The following is a 13,787-nucleotide window of genomic DNA, read 5'->3' on the forward strand; positions in this document are numbered from 1 at the left end:
GCCTTGTAATTATTCTAACTCTAATAGTCACTAGTGCAGTTTTTATTATAGCTTCTGGGCTCTTATATTGAAATCCAGTGAGAAATTCAAGTATATTTTTGAAGACGATCAATACCGACGTGATGATAATCAAGATTTATACAAATAAGATCAATGGCTATCGTTATGGGTCGTGATTACAACAATTAGCGGAAACTATCTACACGACGGATTTTATTTTACCGAAGAAGAAGCCTCTAAATGATTGAAGATAATCAAAATACCATATCAGTCTTTTCCATTTTATTTGGTTTCATATAAACCAAAGAATTCACATTATAGATTGGTTGTATCTGTGTGCATTTTTTTTATCGGTGGTTTTTAAAAACTGACATATCACAGCTGGCTAGGTTTCGGTTCGATTTCATCCAAAACCATGCCAAATATATTACGTGCAAGCTGCAAAATACTCATCTTCATTTTGAGACTGTTCGAAGTTTGGAATTGGAATGTTCTTAGTGGAAGAAGTAAAATGGTCTGGAATCTCTTCCCATATGCAGTGATGTGGAACATCTGGAATGAAAGACAATGTTTGTGGAGGGAGACCTAAATCGGGTTATGAAGTGAATATTCTTGTTAAGAAAACCATAGTTTTATGGAACTGTTATGAGGACACTTTCAGATTCATTGACAATAATCAAATCTTACATAATTGGGAGTTGGTGTCGCACATGTAAGTTGTCGTGGATTGAACAGTAAGTGGAAGATATGTTTTGGTTGAATTTAGACACATACAGTCACAAATTGTTATTGGTGTTTAAGTGAGAAGTCTGATTTTTCTGGACAATATCGCAGTCTGTATAGATCGTTGTTCCATGCTTTGCAATGTATCGGTAAATGGATTTCTTCGCACGAGTTAATATTCACTCTTCCTTTGGTTAATCACTTGACCCCAACAATTTGCAGCTGGCTTCTTCTTCGCAGTCCTAGATTTTATTTTTGGCAGGTGGATATTTCCGGTCTTAGCTGCGAGGGAAGAGCGGTAGTTCTTTTTTATGTATTGCAGTTCAATACTTTTAGCTTTTCTGAACTTTGTCTGCATTTTTAAGCGCATCTGTCTTTGCTCTATAGTTTCACAGCTCACCGACCTTCTAGGTAGTGATTGTCCAGAATGGACTTGTAGTCATGTTTTTCAAGTGATTCAGTCTCAGGTTGTTGAGACTGCGGGTCTGTTTCCTTTGTAATTGTTGGCCTGGTTTTTCTTTTTAATATAACCTTCTTCATATCTTTTTTTATTTTTAAAAACTTTCTTTTCATAAAAATAAAATAAACCAAAGTCCACACCTTTATAAAAAAAATATAAAAAATTGACGGACCTCTGGATTTTTGTTTTTGGCGGTTCATAGAAACCGACACATCGCATCGAATCCTTCACGATTGTAATGGCTGATACCACTTCTGTTAGGGGTGGGTACCAATCCAGGATCTAACGGCTGCGATTACTTTGTCCTATATGAATTGGTATCCTCCCCTAACGAATGCGTTGACAGCCTTTAACAATCGTGGCTTCGGTTTCCCCAAACCATCCCAAATGATATTACATGCAAGCTGCAACCCTACCCAGAATATCTTGTTACATATTTGCCCTTAAATTTTATAAAAACAGCGAAATAACCATCGAAGATGAAGAATCAAGGATGGCACGTAGCGGGAGAGTTTTGCCCTATATAAAGCCATTATGTTGAACCTCCCTTAGACAAACTTGACATCAATAAAACCCGAAACTGGTGAAAAACGTCTTTTCACAGAAGAAGAGAGAGAAAGAGGGAGAAAAAACAAAGAGGAAAGAAAGAGACTCGTGTAACCTCGTTTTCTGTGATGCGTGGAAGGAGTGCCAGAAAATGGCGAGATCGTGTTCTTCTTCTTGTAATGAGAACAATTTAAACCTTTCATCATCTTCAAAATGGCCGATCATACCATTCTTCATTAAACCAATCCCTAATTCTCATCTATTTCTAACCTCGTCAAGGTTCTCATAGATCTTAGAAGGTAAAAAATTTGACAACTTATTTCCTTAATTGTCTGATTCTTTACTTTTTTTATGGGGTATTTGATGTTTTATTTTCCAAAAACCTACATTGTTAAATTTATCATGTTTTATGATTTCTTTTTAATCCGATTTTTCTTTTTCTGCTTTTGACTCTGTATTTGTTGATTACTTTATTGAGTAGAAAAACGCGTTTCTGTACGAATCTCATATTAAATTTATAATCATGTTGTTCTAGTTTAATCCTTTTTCTGTTTGATTCTTTTGTTGTTTAATTTTTTTTACTTAAATTTTTTGTGTAGGTAGGATTTTGAGAAAGGATATTTCAGAGATGGCGGAAGTACCAAAATTGCTGTATATTGTTGTGTTAGACGATAATGAAGATACGAAGAACAATAATAAGAAGAAGAATGAGAAAGAGAAAGATGGAAAAACAACTGATAATTCGTTTCGATATACAAGGTCCGTGTTACAGAGCACTCTACAACTCATGGGTTGCAAAGCTAGACATGCTTTTAAGGTGATTAAAATTCTACTCTCAGATTTCTTACTTTCCTACTTTCTGGCTAAATGAATTTCAGTTGGTTACTTTTGATTTTAAAGAAGAAGAAAGGTTGAATGAATTTCATCGTGCTATATTTGATTGTAAGTGTTTGGCAAGATTTGAAGCCGTTTTCGTATATTTGGGCTTTTAGTTTGTAATTACTAGTTTATATCTTTGGTGATCATTGAATTGTGCATGCACACCTTGTTCGATTGATAATCTTTTTTTGATTGCACAGCCGAAAGTACGACTATTTGTGGGACCATCTTAACATACTTGCTATCTGATATAATTAATAGTTGATTGATTGTTATGGTTGGAGCTCTTAGATTGTTTTGTCGTTGTTTTGGATTTCTGTACGGCAGTATCTATGTTTCGTTTATAGCCTGTGAGCTTTGTTAGAAGGAATTGGGAGATTTTACGAGGAATTCGTGCTAGTGAAGATCGTAGATTAGGTTTAATTTTTTGTACGAAGACTAACGAGGATACTTGTTGGGAACACATGGACCCATCAACTTTGAAATTACTAACATAGAAGAAAATTTGCTCCTTAAAGCCGTTTATGTGGTTTTTGGAACTTCAATATGTCTGTGTTCATGGTTCTCTTTTCTTCATTATCAAATTTAATGTTGATAGTTAGTTAGTTCAAATCATTGGATGCAGATCTGAAGGTGCAGAGGCAATTAAGGTAAGTAGTTTGTTCGCGATAATTTGAAACAGTAGTTTTTTGGTTTATGTGTTAACCAAATTAAGAGAATAGTAAAAAAAAAAAAATAGGAAAATTATTGTGAGTGTTCACTTCTAGGAGCTTTCTACATTGAGGAAAAATACCTTGAGAGACAGAGAGAAACTATTCACATGCAATCTCTTCTCGTCTTACAATCCAATCCCTATGATTGCCAACTTGTTTCGGAGGATGTTACTGAGAACAAGACTTGTTATGATCCAGAACTAGCAGCTAAAAGTGTCAGTAGTTTAAATTGCAGTTTCATATCTATCACCTTTCTTAGTTTGACTTCAGTGTAACTTCGGATCTTTTTAATGTAACACAAGATGATAGCACATCGCAACTTCCTAAATTCGATACAATCGTTAAAATTTCTCGACTTTCATGTTATGTTCTGTTGTTATATTAGTATAGTATTATAGAAGTGAAATGAAAAACTTGGCTGAACTTTTTCAATTGCTTTGCCAGATTAGCAGAAGGGTTTTCGAAGTGATACGAAAATCCTCATTAGTGACCACGCCTCCTGCGGGGTCTGAAGCATCTGGAATTGATAATAAAGAAAACAACAATGTTGAAGTGGGGGAAGGGGATAATGCCAGCCATACAGTTATGGAAAATGAAGACATCGCCAGTAAACCATTCGAGTTGTACAAAAGGCAAACAACTATTGTCATTCGAAGAGAGGCGTTCTTGGATGTTGTTTGTGATGCTCTTTCAGTATATAAGTATGTAGGTGCTAATCAGAGGGCTGATCTGGTTTTGGCTTGCAGGTGTAGCATCTTCTCTCCAGAAAATGTTTGAGAAAACTTTATTGACACGTTTGTTTTGTGTGTGGAACCTTTCTGGTTCATGTTATCGCTTTTATCTTGTTCTTTTGATTCTAAAGTGCTGTTTTGGTGTTTAGAGTCCGAGAAAGGAAGGAATCTGTGACTGTGTTGTTATGTGGTACCAGTGGGTGTGGCAAGTCGACTTTGTCCGCGTTGCTGGTAAGTCCATTCTCTCATTTTCTAGAATATTCGTTCGCTCTTGACACAATGTTTTCTCTCTTTTACCACCTAGACTGAAACTCTGGTTGTGGATATGTCTGTTTTCAGGGCAGCAGATTGGGAGTTACAACTGTGATTTCGACTGACTCAATCAGGCACATGATGAGGAGCTTCGTGGATGAAAAACAGAATCCTCTATTATGGGCTTCAACCTATCATGCCGGGGAATACTTGGATCCTGTTGCAGTCGCAGAATCTAAGGCTAAAAGGAAAGCTAAAAAATTAGCACGACTTCCCAGAGAGGATTCACCAGACATAGTTCAAAACAGAAACCCTGATGGTAGAACTTCAGAAACAAATACTTCCTGCAATGAGTTGATTGGTCCAAAGCGGATGGCTGTTGAGGGGTTCAAAGCTCAAAGTGAGATGGTTATTGACAGTCTTGACCGGCTAATTACTGCATGGGAAGAGCGGAAAGAGTCGGTGGTAGTGGAAGGTGTTCACCTGAGCCTTAACTTTGTGGTGAGCAGTTTCCCCTAACAGCACTCATCCTATTATTTGTGAACTTTGGTCATCTTGTCCATTTAATGGGGCACAGTACACAACTCACTAGTAGCAAGTTCTTGTTATATTGTTAAATTCCCATCTCATCTATCAGATTTGATGGTTTAATTCGGGCGAATTAGATTGCATCGGACACTCATGAGTCTACCATATGGTTAAGGGCTTGCGAAATTTTGTTTAGTGCAGAAATTTGTCTCTCTAGATTCAGCTGCTTGTATCTAAGAATATTTTGATTTTGCAGGTGGGACTTATGAAGAAACATCCCTCAATCATACCTTTCATGGTTTACATCAGCAATGAAGATAAACACATGGAACGGTTTGCAGTACGCGCAAAGTACATGACATTGGATCCAACAAAGAACAAATATGTTAAGTATATCCGCAACATAAGAACCATTCAAGAATACTTATGCAACAGAGCCGATAAACACTTGGTCCCTAAGATAAACAATACCAATGTCGACAAGAGTGTGGCAGCAATCCATGCCACTGTTTTCAGTTGCCTGCGCCGAAGAGAAGCGGGGGAGCAGCTGTATGATCCTTCAACAAACACCGTGTCCTTGATAGAAGAGGAATACAGGCATCAGTGTGCTGCTAATTCGCTGAGCTCTAAGGGTATGTTTCAGCTTATTCAGAGGAAAGGATCTTCCAGACATCTCATGGCTTTGTTAAATACTGATGGCTCTGTTGCAAAAGCATGGCCAGTTGAATCAGATGGCAATGGGAAACCCATTTCAGGATATGGTAGTGAGAAGGGCATAGGTAATCCTATGTATGGACCCTTGTTAATTGGCAAAGCTGAACCAGTCAATCTTCAGTTTGGTAACTTCGGAATCAGCGCATTTCCCAATGACACTGGTGGCACCAGCCATGCAGGAAGTGTTGATGAGACTGACACTGGGAGCAGATATCACTCTTCCTGCTGCAGCTCCCCGAGAATGATGTCAGATGGAGCTGCAAAGGAGGTATTTACTAATTGCATATGTTATTACCCTTTTTCAGCAATTCATAACTTATTGCATATGCAATGGCCTATCCGAAACATTATATTGAGAAAATGTATGTGCTTGCAGCTCAAAGAGGAATTATCAGTATCCGGCAGTGAGGAAGAGGCTGATGATCCTCCAGAGGCAGATAGTGATGAGGATCTTAGTGACACAGATGACAAAAACCATGAAGATGTAAGAATGAGTTTCAGACATATTGAGGAACCTAACCCTGAAAAATGGGTGTAGTTAAAGAAAGACCTCACCCATAGCATGATAACTGTAACTTGATTCTTGAGATGATATAAACTAACATTTCATTTTACTCACAGATTGAAGGCTCAGTGGACGAAGAGTCAACCAAGTCTGATGAGGAGTATGAAGACTTGGCAATGCGGGATGGCCAAGAAAACGGATACTGGTCAGATGATGAGGGGGATCTTAAGAAAATGGTGTTAATTCTTGGAAAAGGTGGTGATGCGGGTAACGGGAAATACCAAGAGAATCTCGATATTTTCCTGAAAAACAGGAGTGGAATGTTATCTGAGCCATCCTGTGCTTGCTCCGCCATGTTGTTGGAAACTAACCAGGAAACCATGCCGTTGGCCAGCACCAAAGTCAGACTTCGAAGACGGTCCCTTAGTATTCCAGCAATGGGGAAGCGGGGGTCTTTGGTTAATGGGCCCATCCTTTCTGGAGCACCTTAGGCTCAGAGAGTCAGAGGTAGAAAAACAGAAAGGAAAAGAAAAGAAGTTGCCTCAGGTTTTTTTGTAGATTACTTACCTTTTTTTCTTTGGTTGGTGAGGTTTTGTTAGGCAGTGGAGTCAACATTCCATTTTCTTTCTTTGTAGTATTAACGCATGTCGGAAATCTTGTGAATCTGTGATATGTTAAGACAATCAACCTCATTTCAACATTTCGTAAAACGTAAGTTGACCTTATCATTGAAGTAGACGTGTTATCTTTGAGCAGGCTCAAGTTGGTGTGCAGACAGGTTCAGCCCTAGGCCATGGGTTGCTATACCGCAACCCAACAAAGAAGCGATACAAGAGATAGAGAGAGGCATCTTTGGACTTTCCTTCCTTCTCCGTTTACGTTTCTTTCTTCTCCATTTATGTTTCTTATCCTCCTTCGCTGAATTCTTTTCCTTGTATCTGATGAGAGGTGATCTTTGACGTAGGATTCTATTTCAGATAAATAACACGGCAGCAAGAAAGATGTGATCGGTCTTGGAAGACCACGTTTGTTTTCAGATGCAAAATAGAATAATTCTTGATCTTCTCTTGGAATTTCTTTTACTTTGAAAACTAGAAATAGAACAGCAAAATATCCAAAGCATTTCATATTTAAATGAAAAGCTGAAAAACTCCCGAAGTCAGAAAGACAAGACGCGACAAAAAGGCAGACTTCTTCTACCACTCGGCTAAACTGTACAAGTTCCGTTTGCCCATTAAGCTCTGGATTTCTTGAACACCTTACGGAACTTGTACATTTTTGTTTGTTATGTTATTTCCTCTCTCTAAGGCAGACCATCTACAAAGAAACCTGCTTCTGTACTCTCAATTTCCTACACATCCCTAAGAATACCTCCCATAGGGTATTCCGCTACTTCACCCTCCAATAAGATAGCCTGCTATTTATACATTTTGGGAGAGGGAAACAAGCGGACTCTTTTTTCATTGAGGCATACTATTTTTTGTTTTATTTTTCTTATCTACAATGCGATTTTCAACGGAAAACAAAGACCCAGGTAAACATCCCTGTACAACCGCTGTCCTTGTTAGCTGTACAGTATCTTTTATCACATTTATTCTTCATCCATCTCTGCTGCAAGACTTATGCAGAACACAGGGATGACATCCCTATACATCTTTCTGCAAATTCGATGGAACAGATAGGTATATTTCAGATACTGAAAACATATAAAGATTGCCCAGAAGGAAAAGGAGGATATGTTTTCAATAGTAATTCCCACCTCCGGCGGTTACGAGCTTTTCAACACGAGCAACAATGTGTTTGCCATATGTGTATCTCTTGAGAGTATTCAAATGGACCCGCACACGCGAGAGAATCAACTCACGGCTATGATTGTCGCAAGTCTCGAGAACCTTCTGAACAACATAGTTCCCAAATTGATCTTTCATCATCACCTGCAATTGTGTTATACACCTTGGCTTTAAAACTCTGAAGGTTAATCAGTATATGGTCCGTGGAGACAGAAGTACCACATGTATCATAGTTTTACACACACAGATAAAGGGGAAGAATCTCGCAACATGTTTAGCCTATGAGCCTAACTCTCCTTGAAAAGAGGGTTACAAGGAAAAGAGTGCCAAGGCTTGTATACTTGCAAATTCAGAGAATCAACGAGACATGACAGAGAAAATCACTCCTACGATGAATATGATCTCATGCGCAAACATAAAACTCAGAAACTGAAAAGATAAATATCCAGCACAAAATAAGATGAACTGGAAATACGTAAGGACGTGTGAGCCTGACAAACCTGCAAAGGTTTGTTCTCCTCAGTAGAGCCAAGCATCTCCTTTACCAAAACTTGCCGCTCTTCAGGACCTGCAAAAGTTAAACATTTCTCCACAACATTGGAGGCAAATTTCTGTTGACTCATTTTTACTATCAACCCACTAAGCTTGTTGATTATTGCAGATCGTTCATGTGGCTTCCCATGTTCCAGGACGTGCTAATCATGAGGCCAAACAAAATAAATAAATAAAACATCAGGGAGCGGAATAGAATTACATATACTAGAATATGATCCGAGAGAAAAATTGTTCTTATGACCTATTATTTCTGTGAGAAATGGAGGTAATGAGCTGAAGATTAGAGTGATCGACTCAGAAAATGGTATAACAGAAACAATATCGGGATCATGGTCAAGGTATAGGAACCGGATAACAAGCAAAATTACAGATAGAAGAGGTGCGAAGTAAGCTTCTCAAAAGCCATAGCTGGACATATCCAGTCAGATGCTGCAAGTAGCAGATTTAGGGTTTGGGACATGTTTTTCAAAGATAAACTCAGATATTGAATATTTTCCTATGCATTCACAAAGAAAGAAATACTCAAATGCTGTGGAAAAAAGTGTACCTGGACAACATAATTTCCATATTGATCTTGAGCCAAAGTACAAACAGAGTGCATGATTTCCTCCATTATAATATGTTGTGTTTTTACGTCATCACAGTGCTCAAGGACCCTCTGATAGCATACAGAGCGAAACCATTCAGTTATCCACGCATACTGCATATAAAGACTCACTAAACAAACCAGTTACCAAAATGCACCTGAATGACACGGCAGCCATACGGATGCGTGGAGAGTGACACAACCTGCCCATAGAAGGATGAGATAATAAACTGAATCCGATCTTGAGGGACACACTCGATACACTTCTGTATGACATGGTTACCATTCTGATCACGAACACATTTCATAATTGAACCATCAAGCTCTGCCACCATACAAGTCTGCCGATCCACATCCACCACCTCCAAAGCCTTGACAGAACATTAAACATCTTATCATGCATGCTCAGAAATTTTTATAATGCAACAAGTGTGTGGATCATAGCATAGCCGTACTATTTAACTGTCATAAGGGAAAACCAATTTAAATTTGATTTGAAGAAAACACTAGGACAGTTAGAAACGACGTACAACGCCATAACACTAGTAAAGCTGAAGGAACTGAACTAAGGGGGAAAAGGAAGAAGAAGTGTCAAAGCTAGATGAAAGACCTTCTGAATCACTCTGCAACCATACATTTGAAGACTCAGCGGCAAAACATGACCCATGAGCTGGTCAGACAACTCCTTTCTTTGGCTTTCTGTGCCGTGCTCAAAAAACTGTAAAGTCATGCAAAATTGTGCATATAAGTATGCAATCAATGAGATACACTTACTGGGATAAGTGAATGGAAAAGTAGATACTTTTTGTATGACATAGTTTCCAAAGACATCGGTCATCAAATTACGAGCATGAGGGATGATCTTTGGGAAGATCTTGTTCTTTTCCTCAACTGTGGCACTTTCTAGTTTTGTTTGGATAAATCGACTTCCATATTGATCCGCACTAAGTTAAAAGAAAAGGAAAATTTCAGTACCTACTTTATCACAATAAGAGTAGAACACCACCAAACTAGAGCAGAATAAAAATACCTGAATTCAACCACATAATCAACAATTTCCGAGAGTTCAAAACTCCTGGCTTTGTTGGTTTTGAACTCTTCCAATAAGGATGATCCATAGCTTTCTTCTACTTTTTCACCATCACCAGAGAGCCAAGATCCTAGAGATCCTCCAGTTGTGCCCCTCAACATAGAAGGAAAACTAGAGATCCTCTGATTCTGTAACATGGGGCTTCCAGATACCACTGAAGGAATAGATCTGGCCATTAGGTTCCTAGAATGTTTCATGCCGTGACCAAATGCAGGACTCCTTAAGTATGGATGAGTCAAACTACTAGATTTATCCAAAAATGGCATGCCATAGGGATTCGGTTGGGCAATTAGTGCTTCAAGATAAGCCCTATGAAGCGCAATCATATCTACATGTGAATAATTCCTTCCTGAAAAAGGGTCTTGTGGGCTTGTTGCAGCCTGTGCTGTGTGATCAGAAGCTCTTTGCATACACTGTACATAAAGAGGGTCCACAATTGGGACCTGAGGGCCAGACCTCACTTGATTTCTGTTTCCATCTAGACTTCGTCCCATACTGATAGAAAAATTTGCACCTGAAAGTAAACATCCAAATTAAACCATTCAAAGTGGTGCTACTGCGACTGAACACAAGGAATATTATCACGAAGATAACTGACCTGTATCGAAATGATTAACTGAATCCTGTCCATCATTGATGGGATATGTCTCAGGCATATGGCCAGGCAAGCTCCTATCTGGCATATCTGTACTCTGATAGCGAACAGCTTGGTCAAAACTTGCAGACCCAGCATAAGGTCCTTTCTTGTACACATTAGCAGAAGCAGATGTTCCTTTTCTGAAGTTTGATTGCGCATTGCTATTCATCTCAGAAACACTTGCATCTGTGAGATTGTCATTTTTGTTTGCCAACTCCTTGTATATGGAAGGAATTGGCAGTGTTACGGCCTCAGTCTTCTTGACCAGATGCTTCTGCAGGCTCTGACTACGATCATTTGGCATACCAATATGGAAACTAGGCTGGACATCAAATTCCCGTTTAAGCTGGGATAGGTCGTGACCAACTTCATCAACAAGTCTAGTTTTAGACAGGCTTAAACCAAACAAAGAAGCTGCAATGGAAGCACGATCCTCAGTGCTTGAAGGAAGACCATTGAAGGTGTTTGCGTCAAGAACATTGTTTTGGTCAACTAAACTACCTCTTCCTCCTACTGGAGGAAAACCAGGTCCAATAGCCCTGGCTGCCAGATGAGATTCAGGGGTAGTACTTCTTGGTATAGATGAACCCACAGCCGATGCAAATGTATGAGAAAGGGATGATCCAGAACCTTGAACCCTGACTAGCCCGGGGGTAGTACTCCTGGATTGTATGCCATCTATAGAGTTTAATCCACTGTGCAATTGTGTCACTTCAGAATCAGGAGTACCCATTGGATCAACATCGCTGAAAGCATTACGGCTAACTGGGCGTGAGAGATGACCTGATACCAGTGTAGGTTCACCAAGTTCTTCCTGCAACCAAAAGAAAAGCATCAGCCCATGCTGTGTTTCTCACTAGTTCAACCAACAATCTACCGACTTTGAAACTCCCACGCAATATAAATATTTTTGGAACAATAAGCAATTGAACTGAACGAGAGTACCAGACAAATAATGCACAGAATACAACCATGGTTGTGGAAGGTCATGAATGCCTGAAAAGTGATAATATGCAAAGCCAATTCCTAATTCACCAAACAAATCCATGAATTATGGTATTCCCAGAAGAACGCGTTAAGTGCATCATTGCCGACTTGGGCATGCAAGTCATCATGATTAGCTGCTATGGCATGTTTACATGATACATGCTATCTATAGCGCCAAGCTAACAATTCTGCAGTTGTTTTCTAATCCTTATATGAGTTATATCTCTACTTCAAAACCAGAGTGGCCTCTGATAATTTAAAGGTGTTATGTCATAAGAATTTTTCAAAAGCTCGCACTAGCCATAATACCTAAGTTTAAATCCTCCACCTGTTACTAAATATTTATTGGTATTCTCCGGTTGCCCGCTTTATATTTTGATAATTTGCACTAAACTAAAACTGAAACACCATAAAATAAAATGAGAATCACCTGGATCATATTGGCGAGACTCTTCCTCTTTTCCCCCAATCCCAAACCAATTAGACCATCTGTCTCCCTCTCAAGCCATTCTGCAGAAGGTTGTTGCTGCTGTTGATCAGCAAAGTTCCTTGATTTAACTCTCACCAAATCTGTTTGCCCATTTTCTGCCGAACTACCTGGCTGTAATGAGAAGAGTGATTTACTGCTATAATTCCTAATCAAATCCTCTTTCCTCCTATCTCCAATCCCACCAAATGCTTGTACCCTTTGTGCAATCCGCCAATCTTCTTTTGACATCGATGGTGGAGGCAGTCTAGGGTTATGATTCTCATGTGAATAATAATACGAATGATACGCAGGATGTGAACGAAGCTCTTCTTCTGAAGATGAAATTACATTGCCATGAGAATTCATCCCATTATTCCCATTCCTGTAAATTCCACCCACAACATCAAAATTATTCCTAGTACTAAACAAACTATCAAAAGCATTCAGAGATCCTTCCACAGTTGGTGGAGCGCTTCCACTTCGACAAATACTCGCACCCCTTTGTTTATCAACAATCTCTTCTTCAAGTCTCTCACGTCGCGTCATGATCAATTCAATCTCTTTTGATAAACTATCTTCTATAATGTTATTCCCATTTGATCCTCCTCCCATACCATTTCTATATCTACGTTTCATTAACTCTAAATCTGAATACATCTGTAGTGGATTTTCTATAACCATTTCTGCAATGACCCTGAAAATTCAACAACAACATACAAAGTTTTCTTCGAATCAGATGAAACCAACAGAATACGAATGTTAAACCTTAAAACCTAAAAGGTCTTCCTTAAAAAAAATCACGAGAGAGATCAAATAGAGTTTACATAATTCCATGCTGAGATTTTCTCTCTGTTGTAACAAGATCTGAAGAGGATCATAAGATTTTGATGGAAACATTCAATAACTACTTAAAACGCGTCGAAGATTTAGTACGATTGAAAATGATAATAGTCGTTAGATTCAGTAAATCGACGGTTTTTGAATGATTTTGATACACGTGCATGGTTATACCGGACATGGACCAACGCAAAAAATTTATTTGGTGACTCGATCTCTAACAATAAAGAGGAAAATAAAACCCGTCATATTTCCCGCCTCAGTTTTTCAGCGTATCGTGGTTGTTGGGTTGTAGCGATAGCGTTGAATTGTTCGGTTCAGATGCTGACGCATTGTTCATTAAGAGGATGGCGTTAAAATGTTCGGATCAGATGTTGAGGCATTTATCGGTAGTGCTACGGTGATGCAAGTGACGCATGATGATCACGCGTTACAGAGTTGCAGGCCAAGTCAGTATAGCCGTAATGGTGCATCACGGAGCCATAATAGCGGTATACGGTATAGACCGTCAAGTGCCAAAAATAGCATAACCTCGCAGGGCCAATGAAGTGCAAGTGCAGCACTTCATCATAAATACATTTGACTAAGGAATGAAGCTATTGACCGACACAATGGAGCTTCATTAAGGCAAAGGCAAGACCAGGCCAAAGTTGCAAGATGCAACATACAACATGCGAGTTGGCATGTTGGCAAGTGGGATGTTGGCATGTCCATGGAATTGAGTTAGCCCAAACTCAAGGACGATGCAAGCAAGTGGAATAGACTAAGAGTTAGTCTATGCATTA

The 13,787-nt window shown here is 39.0% G+C and overlaps 2 protein-coding genes across 2 annotated transcripts; one reads left to right on the top strand and one right to left on the bottom strand.

Moving 5' to 3' along the window:
* The first annotated feature begins 1,751 nt into the window (after positions 1-1,751).
* On the top strand, positions 1,752-6,784 carry LOC113298621 (P-loop NTPase domain-containing protein LPA1 homolog 1-like). The gene is made up of 8 exons (XM_026547402.1): positions 1,752-2,028; positions 2,329-2,546; positions 3,766-4,067; positions 4,202-4,283; positions 4,392-4,805; positions 5,089-5,814; positions 5,923-6,030; positions 6,168-6,784. Exons 2-8 carry the CDS (start codon positions 2,358-2,360, stop codon positions 6,540-6,542), a joined length of 2,196 nt encoding a protein of 731 aa, XP_026403187.1. The 5' UTR covers positions 1,752-2,028; positions 2,329-2,357; the 3' UTR covers positions 6,543-6,784.
* A 317-nt stretch (positions 6,785-7,101) lies between these two features.
* Positions 7,102-13,153, bottom strand: LOC113298620 (pumilio homolog 4-like). The gene is made up of 11 exons (XM_026547401.1): positions 12,990-13,153; positions 12,127-12,859; positions 10,671-11,523; positions 10,013-10,586; positions 9,785-9,926; positions 9,593-9,700; positions 9,141-9,353; positions 8,944-9,054; positions 8,342-8,536; positions 7,811-7,985; positions 7,102-7,709 (listed from the first exon to the last, which is right to left on the bottom strand). Coding segments are annotated over exons 1-11 (3,144 nt in total). The 5' UTR covers positions 12,992-13,153; the 3' UTR covers positions 7,102-7,671.
* Between the last annotated feature and the right edge of the window lie 634 nt (positions 13,154-13,787).

This window comes from Papaver somniferum, chromosome 7 (assembly GCF_003573695.1).
Source record: "Papaver somniferum cultivar HN1 chromosome 7, ASM357369v1, whole genome shotgun sequence".
In the NCBI taxonomy this organism is placed as follows: Eukaryota; Viridiplantae; Streptophyta; class Magnoliopsida; order Ranunculales; family Papaveraceae; genus Papaver; species Papaver somniferum.

Coding starts and splice junctions, on each gene's coding strand:
- LOC113298620 (XM_026547401.1), bottom strand. Junction 9,927..10,012: donor GATTATGTGGTTGAATTCAG/GTATTTTTATTC, acceptor CTTTTAACTTAG/TGCGGATCAATATGGAAGTC. Junction 7,986..8,341: donor AGGAGAACAAACCTTTGCAG/GTTTGTCAGGCT, acceptor ACACAATTGCAG/GTGATGATGAAAGATCAATT.
- LOC113298621 (XM_026547402.1), top strand. CDS start 2,358: ATGGCGGAAGTACCAAAATTGCTGTATATTGTTGTGTTAGACGATAAT. Junction 4,284..4,391: donor CGACTTTGTCCGCGTTGCTG/GTAAGTCCATTC, acceptor GTCTGTTTTCAG/GGCAGCAGATTGGGAGTTAC. Junction 5,815..5,922: donor CAGATGGAGCTGCAAAGGAG/GTATTTACTAAT, acceptor ATGTGCTTGCAG/CTCAAAGAGGAATTATCAGT.